Raw genomic sequence first — 21,288 nt, 5'->3', positions numbered from 1 at the left:
CAATGGAGCCTTGGCTGCGGGAGGGGAAGAGAGAGACAGAGAGAAAAGTGCGGCGGAGGGGTGGAGAAGCAAATGGGCGCTTCTCTTGTGTGCCCTGGCCAGGAATCGAACCTGGGTCCTCCGCACGCTAGGCCGACGCTCTACCGCTGAGCCAACCGGCCAGGGCCTGTGCAAGAATTTTTTAAAACATGCAATGTCTGACTATAATCAGGGGCACTGACTTCTTTCTCCTTAGATTGGCAAATTAAAAAAAATGACAACAGCCAGCACAACAACAGCCATCTGGTATAAAGGAATCAAAATTATACCTATTTTTTTGTAGATCAGCAAAAAATATATATTTTTGGTGTACCACAGAATTTTAGTAATTAGTGTGTGCCATTAGATGAAGAACGTTGAATATTGCTGCTCTATAGCAATATAAGAAAAGGAAACTAAATCTGATTGGTGGGGCAGTGAAGGGGTGCCTGAGAAGGCTTCCCCCAGACGAGAGCTACATGATGAGTCTCAAAGAATGAATGAGTTCCCCAAGCAAAAGGGTGAGGAATAAATTCTAAAAGGAATAGAAATAAAAGAGCTGAGCACAAAGAATTAAAGGCTAATATGTAGATAGAACACAGTCACAGAGGGCCTTGTACACTGTGGTTAGAAATTTGGAATACTGTACTATCCCAAAGAAAATGGGAAGGCTCTGAGAATGTTTAAAGCAGAGGAGTGTCATGATCAGTATAGCCAATTAGCACCACCACACGATGATTAAAAAATTTTCTGCGCCTAAAAAAAAAAAAAAAATTTTCTGCACCTGACCTGTGGTGGCGCAGTGGATAAAGCATTGACCTGGAATGCTGAGGTCGCTGGTTCAAAACCCTGCACTTGTCTGGTCAAGGCACATATGGGAGTTGATGCTTCCTGCTCCTCCCCCCTTTCTCTTTCTCTTTCTCTCTCTCTCTCTCCTCTCTAAAATAAAAAAATTTTAAAAATTAAAAAATTTTCCGCCATCACAGAAATGATCATTAGGGTATTTATGCATTATACAGCATTAATCTATACTTCACTTAAGTGATAAAATAAATTAATTCCAAAGTTACAGATTATCACACATCCTAGTGAAACTCTCATTCAATGATGCAGGTACATAGCCAAGTAATTTCCACAAGAGATGATACACACTTATTTCTGAATCACTAAAAGTTGCTTATGGCTAAAGTGAAATTTGAAACTTAGGATTCAGAATACATAGGACTAGTCCAGGGTCTGAAAATTAGATAGGACAAATTATTCAAACTATTTAAAATGATTATTTCCTCAATGGTACAATGAAAATATCACAAAACACTTCTCTGGTTGTTTCTATTGATGTTGTTGGCATATGAGACAACAGTAATAAGCTACCAAGAATATGAAAATGGGAAAATCAAGTTATCATCTGAGAATTAATAGTACCAGCTCACAATTCCTTTTAGGAATATAAAAATATAGTACAGAAAAAGTCTGGGACACCCAAAGTTCTAATCAACATGATCTTAGGTATAATTTAAGAAAGAAGAGAGTGTAAGTTAGAAGTCACAAAAACTATAACCTACTTAAAAAAACACTGAGGAAACAACAGAAAGAATTATCAACCTAAAAAGCAGAAAAAAAGAACCCCAGGCCCTGGCCAGGTTGCTCAGTTGGTTAAAGAGTCATGCTGATACACCAAGGTTGCAGGCTTGATCCCTGGTCAGGGTACATGTAAAAATCAATCAATGAATGCATAAAGAAGTGGAGTAACATATTGATGTTAATTTCTCTCTCTCACTTCTTCTCTCTGTAAAAGAAAAAAGGAAGAGAGAGAGAGAGAAAGAAATCCAAAGAAGCAGAGGATGTTACCACTCACTCCTCTAACCACTGTATATGTTACAGGGTGCCTCCTGGGCACAGAAGCATCTATCCACCTGAGTAGTAAAGATGGACATAGGTGGCTAAGAGAACTGGGTTCTATTAAAGTTCTATTAACATGCATCAAAATCACCTGTGAAGTTTTGAAAACTATAATTTCAGGTCTACCAAATCACAATCTTTGTTGAAGACCAAAAAATTTAAAGTATATATAATGTTCAAGTCCTAGATGAGATACACCAAATCAGAATATTTGGGGATGGGCCCCAGGAATGCATACTTTTAAAAATCCCAAGGTGGAAAAAAAAAATCCCTAGGTTATTTTCATGTTCTTTCAGTTGAGAACCACTGCATTAAACAGAATCATTAATTCCCCTTGCTCTGATTCCATGTTAAAAAGCAAGCAAAGGGCCCTGGCTGGCTGGCTCAGTGGTAGAGCCTCGGCCTGGCGTGCGGGGGACCCGGGTTCGATTCCCGGCCAGGGCACATAGGAGAAGCGCCCATTTGCTTCTCCACCCCCACCCCCTCCTTCCTCTCTGTCTCTCTCTTCCCCTCCCGCAGCCAAGGCTCCATTGGAGCAAAGATGGCCCGGGCGCTGGGGATGGCTCCTTGGCCTCTGCCCCAGGCGCTAGAGTGGCTCTGGTCGCCGCAGAGCGAAGCCCCGGAGGGGCAGAGCATCGCCCCTGGTGGGCGTGCCGGGTGGATCCCGGTCGGGTGCATGCGGGAGTCTGTCTGACTGTCTCTCCCCGTTACCAGCTTCAGAAAAATACAAAAAAAAAAAAAAAAAAAAGCAAAGATTTGATCCTCTTTCACAGAAAAGTATCTACAACATAAGAATTCAATTCAATTAAGAGTTGGACTTCTCAGCCTTAGCCAGTGGCTCAGTGGATTGTGTCTGCCTAGCATATGGTTGTCCCAGGTTTGATTTCTGGCCAGGGCACACAGAAGTGACCATCTGTTTCTCTCCTCCTCACTCTCTCCCCTTTCCCTTCCTCTTCGCCTCCTGCAGTCAGTGGCTTGAGCATCAGCCCGGGCTCTGACAATAATCTAGGTCTGAGTATGGCAGCCTCAGACACTAAAAATAGCTCAGTACTTGAGCACTGGCCCAAAACAGGGGTTGTAGGATGGATCCCAGTTGGGGTACACGCAGGAGTCTGTCTCACTATCTCCTCTCCTCTCAACCCCCCCAAAAAAGAGTAGCATTTCTCAAAAACTGAAATAATAAAAAGAGCTGCACTTCCCATTACAAATTAAGAAAACTGATAATATGCCTATGACCTTGGTTAGGATGATGCTGTTCCTCAGAAAAAAAATCTGTATGCACCAACAAAACTCAGGTCTCTAAGCCAATAACGTAAAGGAAAAGACCTTTGATAATAGTGAGTTTACCAGAATAAATGCCAACTGACAGAGAGGACTTTGTCAAGTCAATATGATGATATCCTTTTATTTATTTTTTTTATTTTTTTATTTTTTCTTTTTCTTTTTTTTTTTTTTCATTTTTCTGAAGCTGGAAACAGGGAGAGACAGTCAGACAGACTCCCGCATGCGCCCGACCGGGATCCACCCGGCACGCCCACCAGGGGCGATGCTCTGCCCACCAGGGGGCGATGCTCTGCCCATCCTGGGCGTCGCCATGTTGCAACCAGAGCCACTCTAGCGCCTGGGGCAGAGGCCACAGAGCCATCCCCAGCGCCCGGGCCATCTTTGCTCCAATGGAGCCTTGGCTGCGGGAGGGGAAGAGAGAGACAGAGAGGAAAGCGCGGCGGAGGGGTGGAAAAGCAAATGGGCGCTTCTCCTGTGTGCCCTGGCCGGGAATCGAACCCGGGTCCTCCGCACGCTAGGCCGACGCTCTACCGCTGATCTTTTTATTTATTTAAACACTGCTTTAAAATTTTAAACTACAAGGCAGTGAGGATAAAATAGGAGCATAAAATTGAAATAAATATCAAAACTAGTGTTATTCAAATGTCAGATATTAGGAGTAGGTGTAGATATGTATGTGCAATCAAAAACCACAAATCAGCACTATACCTATGAAAATGCGAAAATCCCATTAAGTACGTAATATACAATGTGAGAACCTAGTCAGTCATTTCTGCATGATGAATAATCTCTGTAATTTGGCTGCTTAGCTAAAAACATAATGTTTGAGAAACCGGAGATTCATTTCGATTGTTGCCCCAAGGACACAAAATCAAGCACTACAACTCATTTGAACATATTTACATAACCAATTAATTATTATCTCAAACTAAATAGCCAAAAACACCTTTTTCTGTCTGTATTGTTTTCACTCTTAGGAATATAAAACCAGCAAAATAACCTAAATAACCTTTGGTTTCAAATTTAGATGTTTCAGTTTCATAAAGGCCTACAGGCCTTTCTCAAGACCCAGCCAGCAACCCTATATACTCTGGTACCATGCAGACACTTCAAGGATCCACCTACCTCCCACTTCTCTCAGGACGTGGCACCACCCACAGCCTAATTTATATGATGAAACTACATTTCTAAATAACTTGGGAATCTTCCCTGCTTTTTCCACCAAACAAAACAAAACAAAAACAAAACAACAAAAAAAACAACACCTAAATGCAGAATGGATTAAGCTCCTCAACTTTTTACTCTCTTGTTGTCTCTAAAACAACATATAGGCCATCTTCAGATTAAAAGCTTTAATCTGGCCTGACCAGGCAGTAGCGCAGTGGATAGAGCATCAGACTGGGATGCAGAGCACCCAGGTTCAAAACTCCAAGGCTTTGAGCGTGGGCTCATTTGGTTTGAGCAAAGCTCACCAGTTTGAGACCAAGGTCGCTGACTTTAGCAAGAGGTCACTCGCTTTGTTGTAGCCCCATCCTCCCCTTCAAGGTACATTTGAGAAAGCAATCAATGAACAACTAAGGAGCTGCAACGAAAAATTGATGCTTCTCATCTTTCTCCCTTCCTGTGTGTCCGTCTGTGCCTCTCTTTCTGTTGCTGTCTCTCTCTCTCTCTCTCTCTCTCTCTCACACACACACACACACACACACAGCTCTAATCTTATCACACAGAGAATGATCAAAATAATGGGGAAGTTAAAATGATTACCTCACGAAGTTTTCAGTATAGTTCCCGACTCCCTTTTAAGATGGCAAATATAAATGAATTGGGCTTTAGTTCACTGTCACTATCCAATGAGTCAAGTTTACCAAACTATTTCCTGATGTTGTATGTTGTTATTGAAACCTTCACATCTGTTCTTATTCCCAATACATAATATTATTGGTGCAATCAACACAAAAGGAAAAAAAACAATTTCCCTTCAACTCTTGTAAGTATTCTGTGTTTGTGGGGTCTCCAAACCGGGTAACACCCATTCCAAGAAGCCTCTGTCTCACATGCAGGCATGGAAGGCTTAAATCAGGGGTCGGGAACCTTTTTGGCTGACAGAGCCATGAACGCCACATATTTTAAAATGTAATTCTGTGAGAGCCATACAACGACCCAGAACATTAAGCATTATCCAATAAAAATTTGGTGTTGTCCCAGAGGACAGCTGTGATTGGCTCCAGCCACCTACAACCATGAACATGAGCGGTAGGAAATGAATGGATTGTAATACATGAGAATGTTTTATATTTTTAACATTTTTTTTTTATTAAAGATTTGTCTGTGAGCCAGATGCAGCCATCAAAAGAGCCACATCTAGCTTGCAAGCCATAGGTTCCCGACCCTGGTTTAAATGATTGCTTACTACTTACCTTAAAACAAGAAGCTCGATACAGTAGCTGCACAACATGACCAATACTTGTTTTTGACGCCTGAGGAAATCTTGGTTCTAGTCTTTGCACAACAAAGAGTACCAGAACTTTCCTTGAGAGAGCAGAACCATCTTCTAATGCCAGCAACACCAGCTTCAAGGCCTCTTCCTGCATAGCTACAAGAAACATGGGTTCATGGTAGATGAGACCCTGGAGAACATGTCTGTCAGATTTCTCTGGTATTAGTTTACAGGGGTTCAATTTCCAGTCTGTATTTAATTAGCACAAAAAGAGGGTATCACACATACACAAATATAGTTTGCTTTAAAAAAATACTGTAGTCTGCCCTTATCCGCAAAAATATGTTCTAAGAACCCCCCAGTGGATGCCTGAAACTGTGGATAGTACTGAACCCTATACAGAGTTGTGACTACACAAAACACAGACATTATTCTTGTATATTATTTATTTACTTTATTAATACAACTATAAATCTACTTTTGTCCACCTACACAGTAAGTCCTCACTTAATGTTGTCAATAGGTTTTACAACTTTAAGCAAAACATCTATGACAAAACCAATTCTACCATAGGCTAACAGATAAGAGCTAAGTTCCTACGGCCTCTCATCAATGTTATAATAAAACGATGTTGAACGAAACGTTATTCAAGAACCTGCAGTACTACACAGATGCCCATAATAAAGTATAATTTATAAATCAGGCACAGTAAGAGATTAACAACAATAACTAAGAATACAATAGAACAATTTTAATATATGTAATAAAATCTTTGTGAATGTGGTCTCTTTCTCAAAATATCTTATTTACTCACCCTTCTTGTGAAGACAGAAGATGATACAATGCCTACATGATGACATGACGTAAATGGCATAGGCATTGTGACTTAATGTCAGTCTACTATAAGGGTTAACTGAACACAAGCAGTGAGACACCTCAACAGTCTATTTAATAACCAAGAAGGCTACTAAGTGACTAATGGGCGGACTGAGTATACAGTGTGGATATGCTGGACAAAGGAATGATTTACAATCACAGGAGATTTCATCATGCTATCAGAACAAAGTGCAATTTAAAACTTGTAAATTGTTTATTTCTGGAATTTTCCAGTTAATATTTTTAGACCGCAGGTACTCAAAATTGCAGAAAGAAACCACAGATAAGGTGTCCAGGACTACTGCAGTCAAACAAAAGAAGACTTATTTCCTATTAAACAATCAATCAAAACCCAAATCAACAGAACTTAAAATAAAGGCTCTGTTGTGTGTGTCCGTCAAGTCATGGTGCACTTTTGACCGGTCACAGGAAAACAACAAAAGACAATTGAAATGTGAAATCTGTACCAAATAAAAGGAAAACCCTCCCAGTTTCTGTAGGATGATGCGGCAGCATGTGCGCATGTGCAGATGATGACGTAACACCATGTATACAGCGGAGCAGCCCACGGCCATGCCAGTTGAGATGTGGACGGTACAGAGGAAAGTTCACAGTGTGTTCTGTGGCTTGCTAAATTTGAATCCATGACCAAAGTGCAACGTGAATATCGGCGCATTTATAACGAAGTGCCAGCACATAGGAATAGCATTACTCAGTGGAATAAGCAGTTGAAGGAAACCGGAAGTTTGGTGGAGAAACCCCATTCTGGTAGGCTATCAGTCAGTGACGAGTCTGTAGAGGCTATACGGGATAGCTCCTTAAGGAGCCCTAAAAAATCTGTGTATGAGCCCACATCGAACTGCACTGAATAGGTATGAAACTGTGCAGATTTCACATTTCTATCGTCTTTTGTTGCTTTCCAGTGACCGGTCAAAAGTGCACCATGACTTTACGGACACACTGTATATCTTCTGTAACCTGACCAATAGTGGCACAGTGAATAGAGCGTTGACCTGGAATGCTGAGGTCCCAGTTTTGAAACTCCTTAAGCGCAAGCTCACCAGCATCAGTAAGGGGTCACCAGCTTAAGCATAGGATTAACATGATCCCATGGTCACTGGCTTGAGTAAGGGCTTCCTGGCTTGGCTGGAGCCGCCCAGTCAAGGCATGTATAATAAAAAGCAATCAATGAACAACTAAAGTGCCACAACTATGAGTTGATGCTTCTCATCCCTCTCCCTTCCTCTCTCTCTCTCATTCTGTCTCACAAAAAAGCCCCCCCCACACACACAATATATATATATGTATATATATATGTGTATGTGTATATATATATACATACATACACATATATATATCTTCTGTAGGTATTTAATAATCAGCTAGAAAATGATGTTTAAGTGAAAAATTCCTCATTTATAAAGCACATAGCTACTGTGACAATTAAATAACATGTAAAGGATACAGAGTAGTCTTAGGATAAGTTATTTTTTTTTAAAGCATGAAACTTACTTGCCTGTCAGAACTATTTTGTATATAATTTTAAAGTGATATTAGCCTCTGGATGCAATACCTCAAGAAAGTATTAATTTGTGCTGTTTTGCAGCCAGGAAAACATTTAAAAAATAATTGGAAAAAAATAAATGCCATAAAAGACATTTTTGGAATAATTGACAAAACTGGAATATAAACTGTAGATTGTAGTATTGCATCAAGGTTAAATTTGCTAAAATTGATGAATGTATTAATGTTATATAAGACAGCATCCTTGTTTCTAGGAAACACATGTAAGGATTAATGGGTAAAGGGTCATGAAATATACAACCTACTTTCAAATGGTTCAAAACAAGAGAAAGAACAAATAATATAACAATTAATACAGCAAATTAAGACTAGTGAATGTGGATAAAGAGTACACAGGAATTCTCTGCGTTATTCTTGCAACTTTTCGATAAATTTGAAATTATTTCAAAATTAAAAGTGAAAAATACATTGGTCCTCAATGAAAACAATGGAAGTTTAGAGCTGAGAGATCATCTAGAATCTAGATTAAAACTCAACCTCCTTTGTTTCTTCAAGTGAAGCATTGAGGCCCAGAGAAGTTAAGTGACTGGCAAAGGTTAAAAACTAGTTAGTAGCAAATCTATAACAAGAACCAAGGACGTTTTTTTCAAAATTAAGGTAAAATTCACATAACATGAAAATAACCTTGTTAAAGTACACAATTCACAATGTTGTCATGACCTCAAAGGAATGCTGTATCCATTTAAGCAGTCACTCCCCCATACTCTCTGCCTTCAGCCATTAGAGCCTAACAGGCATCCCCAAACTACAGCCCGCAGGCCGCATGCAGTCCCCTGAGGCCATTTATCCGGCCCCCCACCGCACTTCCAGAAGGGCCACCTCTTTCACTGGTAGTCAGTGAGAGGAGCACTGTATGTGGCGGCCCTCCGACGGTCTGAGGGACAGTGAACTGGCCCTCTGTGTAAAAAGTTTGGGGACCCCTGCTACATGGGATGTGTGGTTCTATGGTTTTACCTTTGTGGATGCTTCATATAAATGGAATCACAGAACATGTAATCTTTTGTTTGGCTTCTTTCACTAAACACAGTATTTTTGATGTTCATCCACACTGTAGCATATATTAATTTTCATTCCTTTTTATTGCTAAATAATGTTCCATTTATGGATATACCACCTTTTGTTTACCCATAAACTGATGAACACCTGGAATGTTTCTACCTTTTGACTTCCGTGAATAATACTGCTAGAAACATTTCTGTACAAGTATGAGTTTAAATACCTGTTTTCAATTCTTCTGGGTATGTGACTAAAAGTGGAGCTGCTGGGTCCCATGGTAGGTAAGTTTGCTTTAACTTTTCAGGAACTGCCAAATTGTTTTCCAGCAGCTGCACCATTTTACATTCCCAAGCTCTCCACATTCTCACCAACACTTTTATTTACCATTTTTAAAATTACGTGAAGTGGTATCTCATAGTGATTTTGATTTGCATTTCCTTAAAACTAGTAACACTGAGCATCTCTTCATTTGTTTTTTTGGCCATCTGTACATCTTCTTTAAGACAACTGTCTATTCAACTCCTTGGCCGATTTTTTTTCTTTGTATTTTTCTGAAGTGAAAAGTGGGAGGCAGTCAGACAGACTCCCACATGCACCCAACCAGGACCCACCCGGTATGCCCACTAGGGGGCAATGCTCTGCCCATCTGGGGCATTGCTCCGTTTCAACCAGAGCCATTCTAGCACCTGAGGCGGAGGTCATCGAGCCAACCTCAGCGCCCAGGCCAACTCTGCTCCAGTGGAGCCTTGGCTGCGGGAGGGGAAGAGAGAGACAGAAAGGAGAGGGGGAAGGGTAGAGAAGCAGATGGGCGCTTCTCCTGTGTGCCCTGGCTGGGAATCAAACCCGGGACTTCCACACACCGGGCCTATGGTCTACCACTGAGTCAAAGGGCCAGGGCTACTTAGCCCATTTTTTAATTGAATTGTCTTTCTGTTGTTGAGCTATAGAACAAAGGATATTTGATACCTAAGTCTAGTTCTTATTAGGTAAGTTAAATAAACATAAGGAGATTATCCAAAGGTAGCATTGTTAAATGTAAATATAGATTTTAAAAATTATTTTTCTTATTTATTTTTGAGAGAGAAAGAGAAAGGAAGGTCAAGAGATGAGAAGCATCAACTCATAGTTGCATCACTTTAGTTGTTCAAGGATTGCATCTCATATGTGCCTTGACGGGATGAGGGGGGTTGAAGGGGGCTCCAGGCGAGCCAATGACCCCTTGTTCAAGCCAGTAACCTTGGGCTTCAAACCAGTGACATTTGGGCTCAAGCCGGTGACCATGGTATCATGCCTATGATCTCACACTCAAGCCAGTAACCCATGCTCAAGCTGGTGAGCCTGTGCTCAAGCTGGACGGGCCCACACTCAAGCCAGCAACCTCCGGGATTCAAACCTGGGTCCTCAGCATCCCAAGCTGATGCTTTATTCACTGTGTCACCACCTGGTCAGGCTAAAAATTATTTTTCAATTTAGCTTTGTATGATGGAAAATTTAAACATACACAAGAGTAGAGCGAACATGCGCCCATAAAATAGCTATAGCAAATAAGTTTTCTTTTTAGTCTTTATGCACTTTTAGTCTTTATGCATTTTATGCACAGTTTGTTTTGGCTGATGCGTTTTTAAAGTAAATACTAGACAACATAGTATTTTATCCTTAAATGATTCAGAATGTATTTCTAACACATAAAAAATGTTTTTCAAATTTAATATAACACCATTACCACAACTAAAAAAAGTAATATATTTCCTTAATACCCTGTCCATATTGAAGTTTCTCCCATTGTCTCAAAAATTTTGTCTTATATTGGCTTCTCTAAATATTCAAATAAAGTCAATACACTGTTTTTGGTTAATATGTCTTTAAGCTTAAAACAAACAAACAAACAAAACTATATCAACTGCCCAACCAAACCCTTTCATTTAAAAGAAAATCTAGTTTGTTACATAAACAATAATTTTTCTTAACAATTTCCCATATTCTTGATTTGCCTAATTTTGTGCTTCTAGTGTTTTAAAATGTTTATGTTTCAGGTAAACTAAGGTTTGACTGGATTCAGAATGTGGTTGTTCTTCCAAGTATACTTCCTATTTCATGTATAAAGCAGGGTTGTTTCACTTTTAACAATAAGATTCATCAATGGGTTCAGGACTTACCCATCTATCACATAGCAACCTTTCATCTAATGGTTTTCACAGCCACCAATAATTCTTGCCTAGAACCATCTATTCACTTGCTGTTGCCAATTTATCATTTTTCTAATTTTAATACACTTGTCTAAATTTATTAGACAAAAGAGGAACCTACCCTCCACATCCTGTGAAAATATCCATGAAAAGAGTTTATAAAGCAAAGGAAAGACCAAAAAATGCTTGATTTTTTTCTATCCTCTCTCAATTTTTAGAATATGTTGGTACCTGAGCAAAAAACTGCCAAAAATAAGCAATTGACTTTTTTTCTGCACAACTGTTAACAAAATCATGGATTTTTATATATTTTATGTTTCCATCCATTACAGTCATTATTCATTCTGATGTTCAAGTTGTCCCATTTACGTCCAATGAAGGTCCCTTCAAATTCATTTTTCTGTCCTTCTGACAAGATGCCAGTAGTCTCTGATAGCTTTTTTGCTTTCTAGCATAAGATTCCCCAGGTTCTTCTTATACTTTTCTACCCTAGAACTAGAATAATGCATTTATCCAAAGAGCCCTGCTTCTTTTTAGTGGTAAATGGTATTTATAAGAGGCCATAATGGGGTACTACAGATATTCATTGCCTCTAAGTCTTTTCAGTGATACACCTAGAGAAGAGGCATTTTTTTAGAAAAAGAAAAATGAATCTGTACTTATATATTGGCAATTCAGATGTAAAGACTACAGAATTTTTACATAAATTCTTGGATTTCAAATTATTTGTATCTCTTTTCAAAATACTGAGAAATCTTGCTTCCTGAGGGCATTAACATAATTACTTGCTTTATCCTACTCTGTGTCTTTCTAACAGCTTCAAAATAACATTATCAATAGAAATATGAACTATATAATGAGTGAATACAATTTAGGATTTATTATCTGTCCCACTAGAAATATAAAAATCAAAAGACTGTGTTCTAAGGTAACCTGAAAGAATTCATTCCAGATGAATATGCCATTAACTTGATGTGTGTTTTATCATTTTTTATTTTTTAGATATTGATTAGTTTTACTCATTTAAATTTTTTTTTATTTTATTTATTCATTTTAGAGAGAAGAGAGAAAGGGAGAGGGAGAGAGAGAGAGAGAGAGGAGAGAGAGACGGGGGAGGAGCTGGAAGCATCAACTCCCATATGTGCCTTGACCAGGCAAGCCCAGGGTTTCGAACCGGCGGCCTCAGCATTTCCAGGCCGACACTTTATCCACTGCGCCACCACAGGTCAGGCTCTCATTTAAATTTTAAAAATTTATTTTTACTAAAAACTAAAAATTACTTTAGAATTATATAAAACAAGCCTAACCAGGCAGTGGCACAGTGGATAGAGCATAGAGCATCGGACTGGGACACAGAGGACCCAGGTTCGAGACCCTGAAGTCGCCAGCTTGAACGTGGGCTCATCGGGTTTGAGCAAGGCTTCCCAGCTTGGACCCAAGGTCGCTGGCTCAAGCAAGGGGTCACTTGGTCTGCTGAAGGCCCACAGTCAAGGCACATATGAGAAATCAATCAATGAACAACTAAGGAACTGCAACAAAGAATTGATGTTTCTCATCTCTTCCCCTTTCTGTCTGTCTGTCCCTATCTGTCCCTCTCTCTGACTCTGTCTCTGCCACAAAAAAGAAAAAAAAAATTACATAAAATATTTATATGGGCCCAAAGTACAACACAAGTTATATTCAGTAAGGTCTAGCTTCTGTCCCTATTTTCTCCTGGTTTTTTCCTCCTCTACAAATGTTTTTCTTTCTTTTTTTTTTACTTTTTCTACTTTATTATAGGTAAAGATTTCTAAACAGAATATAAGTGGTAGTAACCATAAAGAAATCATCTGATAATTCTTTTTTTTAAAAAAATAATCTCTAGCCTGATGTGTGGTGGTACAGTGTCTAAAGCATTGATCTGGAGGTTGCTGGCTCAAAACCCTGGGCTTGCCTGGTCAAGGCACATATGGGAGTTGATGCTTTCTGTTCCTCCACCGTTCTTTCTCTCTTTTTCTCTCTCTCTCCTATAAAAATGAATAAAATCTAAAAAAAATAATAATTTCTATGTTTTCTAACAGTTAAAAAAATCAAGAGTTTTTGATATTTTCTTCATTTAAAAAAAAGTTTACTTTTCCTTTACCACCTGTGTAATGTTGTGCCTCTAACTCAGTTCTCTAATTTATAATATTGGATCTGTGTCATTTCTCTTGAAGGACACTGAGGATTAAATGAGAAATTTATTCTAAAACACTATAGCACTGTCGATCATATAGATTATGATAAAACTGGTTTATCTTTAATTATGTCAAGCTTTGTATGTAAAAATAAAGATGCATTGAGTCTGGGAATTCTCACCTACCTCTAGACATTGACATCCTCTAGCCCTGGCAACCAATTAGAAAGGCAAGATAGTAATCTCTTACCTGGTCCTAGGAACTGGCATCCTCGAGCCCTGACAGCAGCCCATAAGTTGGCAGACAATTGCTGAGGGTTCTGGTGCTGTAATATTAGTTCTGTTACAGTTCTTTCTCCAAGTGAACGGGCTGCTCGCATGGCTCTTACACGACCTTCTTCCTCTACCAGTTGACAATTTACAAGTGTCACCAGTTTCCTTTGCATTGGACGGCTCAGTGCACTCTGGTTCAAACTAGCTACACCTTTAGAAAAAAGGAAATAAAGAAAACTAAAGTAGTTTTAATTTAAAAAGACAAGCCAATTTTTATTATCTGTATTAAACTATTAAGGCACAATTCCTAATAAGACCCCGGTAAGGTAATTTTTATTTTTAAATCAATGAGTATTCCATCTCAGTTTATTACTATTCTGTGGTAATAGGAGCCTAACTTTTAGTTACTTCAAATTTCATTTAGGTATCTTATTCTATGGGTTACATGTGTCCCTGAAAAAAGAGTACTTTGGTTTAATTAGTCTGTTTATTTAAATCTCTTTAGTAAAAATTTGAAGGTAAATATAAAGTTAAATTAAAAGTTTAATCTGAAAGTAAAATTAACAGCTCTATTTTCTGTTATATACAAGACATTAAGAACACTGCTAAGTGACAACATCTGAGACCCTAATCCCTTTTCCCAACTCAAGGATACTGCTCCAGCAATTCTTGTCTCTGGTCCATATCCGTTCTCCCCTTCCACTTGATCATTTCCATCAGCATTAATAAGAACAAACAAGAGAGAAGACAAGATGGCGATGGAGTAGGAGGCCATACCAACTTCCACCTCCCAGAACCAAAGTGGATTACAAACTAGAACCATATCTGGAAAAACCAACTCTGGACTAAACTAAGAAGACTCTTCACCCAAGGAACACTGATGAAGCCACACTGAGACTGGTAGGAAAAGCGGAAACGTGGAGGCCTGCCCAAGCTCCCCGGAGCAAACGGCAGCCGGGAGAGATTCACGTGGTGGGAAGTGAGTTTAGCAGAGAGGGGAGGGTCCTGAGTCCCAGGAACAAAGCCCCAACCTGCAGCCCCAGAGCCTAAAAGAGGCAAATCGACAGTATTTAGCTGGAAACAAGTCAGGATTTGTGAGAAAGACAATGATTTCTCAGACCCATGATTCTTCTTAAAGGTACTGCGCAGAAAACCTCTCTCACAACCACTCACTCGGGGCTCTGGGGAACACGGAGAGAGGAGAGGACTGGAGTAGCAGGAAGAGAGTGTAATCTAGGAGGCACAGGGAGAAACATTTTGAGAGACAGCCACCCTAACCCCTGGGATGAGTTAACTCCCCAAATCTGAAGTTATTTCCCCTGGAAACAGCAATACCAGCAAAGGGAAGCAGGACACCAGCCAAACAAGCTCTCCCACGGTACTTAGAACAGAGTTGCTTAGAGGGAGGGAGCTTTCAGGACTACAGTAGTGAGTGTTAGGGTCTGAGCTGCAGCGCCCCCACCACAGGGCTGAGGGCTCGCCAGAGGGCGGGACTCAGAAGTGCGGTTCTGTCAGGAAGGGCGGAAGCTGGCTGGCCACCACTGAGACCCAGGTGTGAGCTCAGTCTTGCCTGGCTGGGGAGGAGGGGACATGCAAATGTGGTCAAGCCCAGCTGCGGGCCGCCTGCAATCCAGCCTGCAAGAGAAGGGCAGGAGCCCTGAAAGGGGCGGAGACCCGCCCTTGAGCAAGGGCAAAGGAGCAAAGCCTTGCCCCACCCTCAGAAACAAGGCTTGTGGCCTGACTTGGGAGCTGGTTCCTCCCATAGGGGTGGAGCCAAAAGCCCAGAACAGGTAGAGTCCCACTACTGAGCGTGGGCACGCAGTCCCGCCTGGCCTGTGGAGCCAAGGCTTTCAGCCATCCCGCGAGCAGGCTCCTCCTGAAGGGGCAGGGCGAACGCCCAGAACCAGGTGGAGACCCGCAGCTGAGCAAAGGTGCTCACCCCTGTCCTCAGGGCCGAGGATACTGCCATCCATGGGGGCGGGGCGAAGTCCAAGGCCACTGAGACTTGTACACTCAAGCACGAGATCTCAGCCACGCTCATGAAGGAGGCGGAAACCACAGCAACAGCCCTAGTGGGCAGACACCGGCAATGCCCATACCCAAACGGCCTAGGCAGCAACAGCAGAAGGGGTGCCGGGCCTGCAGACAGACCAAACCTAGGGAACACTGAGGCCACACCCAGTGGACTCCAGTGGACAAAACCTTCTTTTACACAGACAAAATGAGAAGGCAGAGAAATGAAATACAAATGAATCAAGAAAATGCCCAGAAAAGGACCTGAATGAGTCACATATAACCAAATTACCAGATGCAGTTTAAAATAATGATTGTTAAAAAAAATAATGTAATAAAAATAAAAAATAAAATAACGATTGTTAGGATGCTCAAAGATATTAGAAAAACAATAGATGGTAATTACGAACACCTAAATAAAGAAATAGCAAATATAGAAAAGGGCACTGAAATAAAAAAGAATCAGTCAGAAATGACAAATACAATATCAGAAATGAACAACACAATGGAAGAAATTAAAAGCAGGATGGATGAAGCTGAGAATCGAATCAGTGAGTTATAGGATAAGATAAATGAAGGCACAGAAGCAGAGCAGAAAAAAGAAAAGATACTCAAAAAGTCTGAGGAAACTCTAAGAGAGCTCTGTGACAACATGAAGAGAAATAACATCCACATCATAGGGATTCCTGAAGAGGAAGAGAAAGAACAAGGGATAGAAACTTTGTTCAAACGTATCATAGCTGAAAACTTCCCTCTAGGCAGGAAAACATCTCACAAGTTCAAGAAGCACAGAGAACTCTATTAAAGAGAAACCCAAAGAAATTCACACCAAGACGCATCATAATTAAAATTCCAAAGCTGGCCCTGGCTGGGTTGGTTCAGTAGTAGGCCAATATCCCTGATGAACTTAGATGCTAAAATCCTCAACAAAATATTAGCAAACCGGATCCAGTAATATATGAAAAAAAATCATACACCATGATCAAGTGGGATTTATTCTTGGGAGGCAAGGCTGGTACAATATTTGCAAGTCAATCCATGTGATTCATCACATAAACAAAAAGAAGGAAAAAAACCACATGATAATTTCAATAGATGCAAAAAAAGTATTTGATAAAATCCAGCACCCATTCATGATCAAAACTCTCAGCAAAGTGGGAATATAGGGAACATACTTCAACATGATAAAGGCCATCTATGACAAACCCACAGCCAACATCATACTCAATGGGCAAAAATTTAAAGCAATCCCCTTAAGATCAGGAACAAGGCACAGGTGCCCCCTGTCGCCACTCTTATTCAACATAGTTCTGGAAGTCCTAGCCACAGCAATCAGACAAGAAAAAGAAATAAAAGGCATCCAAATTGGAAAAGAAGAAGTAACACTATCATTATTTGCATATGATATGATATTGTATATAGAAAACCCTAAAGTCTCAGTCAAAAAACTACTGGACCTGAAAAATGAATTCAGCAAGGTGGCAGGATACAAAATTAATACTCAGAAATCAGAGGCATTTTATACAATAACAATGAACAGTCAGAAAGAGAAATTAAGGAAGCAATCCCCTTCACCACTGAGACCAAAAAAATAAAGTACCTAGGAATAAATTTAACCAGGGAGATTAAAGACTTGAACTTGGAAAATTATAAAACATTGATAAAAGAAATCAGGGAAGATACAAACAAGTGTAAGCATATACCGTGCTCATGGTTAGAAAGAATAAACATCATTAAAACGTATAGGCACTGCTCAGTTGGCTCAGTGGTCGAGTGTCGGCCTGGCATGCAGGAGTACCGAGTTCGATTCCCGGCCAGGGCACACAGGAGAGGCGCCCATCTGCTTCTTCATCCCTCACCCTCTCCGTCCTCTCTGTCTCTCTCTTCCCCTCCCACAGCCAGGGCTCCACTGGAGCAAAGTTGGCCCAGGCGCTGAGGATGGCTCCATGGGCTCTGCCTCAGGCGCTAATATGGCTCTGGTTGCAACAGAGCGGCTCCCCGGATGGGCAGAGCATCGCCCCTTGGTGGGCATGCCAGGTGGATCCCGGTCGGGCACATGTGGGAGTCTGTCTGACTGCCTACCCGTTTCCAACTTCAGAAAATACAAAAAAAAAAAAAAGTCTATTATTACCCAAAGCAATTTATACATTCAATGCAATACCGATTAATATACCAATGACTTACTTCAAAGATATAAAACACATATTTCAAAAATTTATATGGAACCAAAAGAGAACACGAATAGCCTCAGCAATCTTGAAAAGGAAGAATAAAGTGGGAGGTATCACACTTTCGGATACCAAGTTATACTACAAGGCCATTGTACTCAAAACAGCTTGGTACTGGCATAAGAACAGGCATATAGATCAATGGAACAGAACTGAGAAACCAGAAATAAACCCACACTTTTATGGACAACTGATATTTGACAAAGGAGGTTAAGAGCATACATTGGAGTAAAGACAGCCTCTTCAACAAAGGGTGTTGGGAAAATTGGACAGCTACCTGCAAAAAAATGAAACTAGACCACCAACTTACACCATTCACAAAAATACACTCAAAATGGATAAAAGACTTAAATGAAAGCCATAAAACCATAAGCATCTTAGAAGAAAACACAGGCAGTAAGCTCTCTTGACATCTCTTGCAGTAATATATTTGCCAATTTATCTCCACGGGCAAGTGAAATAAAAGACAGGATAAACAAATGGGACTATATCAAACTAAAAAGCTTTTGCACAGCTAAAGACAATAAGAACAGAATAAAAAGACAAACTACACAATGGGAGAATATATTTGACAATACATCTGATACAGGGTTAATAACAAAAATTTATAAAGAACTTGTAAAACTCAATACCAGGAAGACAAACAATCCAATCAAAAAATGGGCAAAATAAATGAATAGACACTTCTCCAAAGAGAACATACAGATGACCAATAGGCATATGAAAAAATGCTCAACATCACTAATCATTAGAGAAATGCAAATTAAAACCACAATGAGGTATCACCTTACACCAGTCAGAATGGCACTCATCAACAAAACAACACAGAATAAGTGCTGGCGAGGATGTGGAGAAAAGGGAACCCTCCTGCACTGCTGGTAGGAATGCAGACTGGTGCAACCACTGTGGAAAACAGTATGGAGATTCTTCAAGAAATTAAAAATCAAACTGCCTTTTGACCCAGCTATCCTACTGTTAGGAATATATCCCAAGAACACCCATAGCACTGTGTGAAAAAAATAAATGCACCCTCATGTTTATGGCAGCATTGTTCACAACAGCGAAGATCTGAAAACAGCCCAAGTGTCTGTCAGTGGATGAGTGGATTAAAAAGATTTGGTACATATATACTATGGAATACTACTCAGCCATAAGAAATGATGACATCGGATCATTTACAACAACATAGATGGACCTTGATAACATTATACTGAGCGAAATAAGTAAATCAGAAAAAACTAAGAACTATATGATTCTATACATAGGTGGGACATAAAAATGAGACTCAGAGACATGAACAAGAGTGTGGGGGTTACGGGGGGGGGAGGGGGTTGGGGGAGGGGAGGGGCATAAAAAAACCAGTTAGAAGGTGACGGAAGACAATTGGACTTTGGGTGATGGGAATACAGCATAATCAAATATCAAAATAACTTAGAGATGTTTCCTCTGAACCTATGTACCCTGATTTATCAATGTCACCCCATTAAAATTAATAAAAATATAATAAAATTTTAAAAAAAGGAACAAGCTGTATCTCATCCATCTTTTCTTTTTTTCCTTTTTTTTTTTTTTTGATTGATTGACTTTTCCAGAGAGGAGAGAGGAATGGAGAAAGGAAGAGAGAAAGAGAGAGAAGCATTTGTGGTTCCACTCAGTCATTCATTCATTGGTTGCTTCCTGTGTGTGCCCTGACTGGGATCAAACCTGCAACCTTATTGTTTCAGAATAACACTGACTGACTGAGCTAACTGGCTAGGACCTATTTCATCAATCTTTTTTTTTTTTTTTTTTTACAGAGACAGAGAGTGAGTCAGAGAGAGGGATACACAAGGACAGACAGACAGGAACGGAGAGAGATGAGAAGCATCAATCATCAGTTTTTCGTGGCGACACCTTAGTTGTTCATTGATTGCTTTCTCATACGTGCCTTGACCATGGGCCTTCAGCAGACTGAGTAACCCCTTGCTGGAGTCTCGAACCTGGGTCCTCTGCATCCCATTCCAACCCTCTATCCACTGCACCACCGCCTGGTCAGGCTATTTCATCAATCTTAAAAATAAATCATTTTATCCCTCTTCTCCTACCAGCTCTGCCCCATTTTTTTCCTCCCTTTTGTAGGAAATCCTCTAGAACTGTCTAGACTCATTATTTCCAATTCCTTTCTCTGCAATCTTTAAAACTTATCTCAATTAGGTTTTTTGCCACTATCACTTCACCAAAACTGCTCATCATGACAATTTCCTTTATTTTGCTAAATCAATGGTCAATTCTCAATTCTTATCTGACCTGATCTTTCAAATAGCACTAAACACAGATATCATTCCCGAGTTCTTTTAACACTTTTCTTTATATGGCTTCCAGAGCACTGTATTCTCTTAGTTTTCTTCCTTACTTTCTTTTCTTTCAGTCTTATTTTCTGATTTTTATCTTTTCTTCCTGTAGTCTCTGTTAAAGGACCTCAGGATCCAGTTTTCATTTTCTTCTCTCTCTACACTCACTACTTATGCAATCTCATCCGGTCTTACTGCATTAAATTCCAACTATACATCAAGGACTCCCAAGTTACAGCTCCTATACCTCATTCCTTCACATATATCCACCAGTTTATTCAATAGCACTCAAATTAAGATTTGACATCTCCAACTTAACATGACCAAAATTTAACTCTGGATCATCCTATCTAAACCTGATCTACCTACAATACCCCTTATCTACCCTGATGGCAACCTCTCTTTTCTTGTGCTCAGGTCCCAAACCCAAGAACCACACTTCACTCTGCTCTTTCTCTAATATCCTACATTCAATAAGTTAGGAAAGGCACTCGGCTCTACCTTCAAAATATATTTAGACTATTCCACATCTCACTACCTTCACTGATTATTAACTGACCCCATGCCCTTGTACAGTGAATTCTCAACAGAACATCTAGAATGACCCTTTTAACGTTAGTCAGATCATGTCACTCCTCTCCTCAGAACCCTGGAGAGACTCCCCAGTTTCAGAGTAAAAGCTCAAATCTTTAAAATGGCCTGGAAATCTACACCATGCAGCCTCATTGTTCTTGCATCTATCTTATACTATTCTCCCCCTCCCTCAGTGTTTCAGGCACTCTCCTATTGTTGTTCTTTGAAGACACTACACATGCCTGGGGTCTTTACTATTTTCTCTGCCTGGAATAGTCTTTTCCCAGGAACCAACATAGCTAACTGCCTCACCTCTTTCATCTCAGGTTCAAAAGTTACCTTCTTATTGAGGCTTATACTAATCACCTCATTTCAAACTATAATCTACCCTTCTCCCCTCACCCTGATATTTCTGATCCCTCTAAACGTATTA

General features: G+C 40.1%; 1 protein-coding gene across 3 annotated transcripts in view; it reads right to left on the bottom strand.

The window, feature by feature from the left end:
* RC3H2 (ring finger and CCCH-type domains 2) overlaps positions 1-21,288 on the bottom strand; it is a 57,097-nt gene that overhangs the window by 22,373 nt on the left and 13,436 nt on the right. For all 3 annotated transcript variants that reach the window (XM_066256297.1, XM_066256296.1, XM_066256298.1), the window contains 2 exons: positions 13,689-13,922; positions 5,622-5,797 (listed from right to left, as the gene is read on the bottom strand). In XM_066256297.1, the coding sequence (XP_066112394.1) occupies positions 5,622-5,797; positions 13,689-13,922 (410 nt within the window). The remainder of the gene's footprint in view (positions 1-5,621; positions 5,798-13,688; positions 13,923-21,288) is intronic.

Source organism: Saccopteryx bilineata, chromosome 2 (assembly GCF_036850765.1).
Source record: "Saccopteryx bilineata isolate mSacBil1 chromosome 2, mSacBil1_pri_phased_curated, whole genome shotgun sequence".
Classification (NCBI taxonomy): Eukaryota; Metazoa; Chordata; class Mammalia; order Chiroptera; family Emballonuridae; genus Saccopteryx; species Saccopteryx bilineata.
Note: the sequence above shows the minus strand (reverse complement) of the source record. Positions and strands in the feature narration are given on the sequence as shown.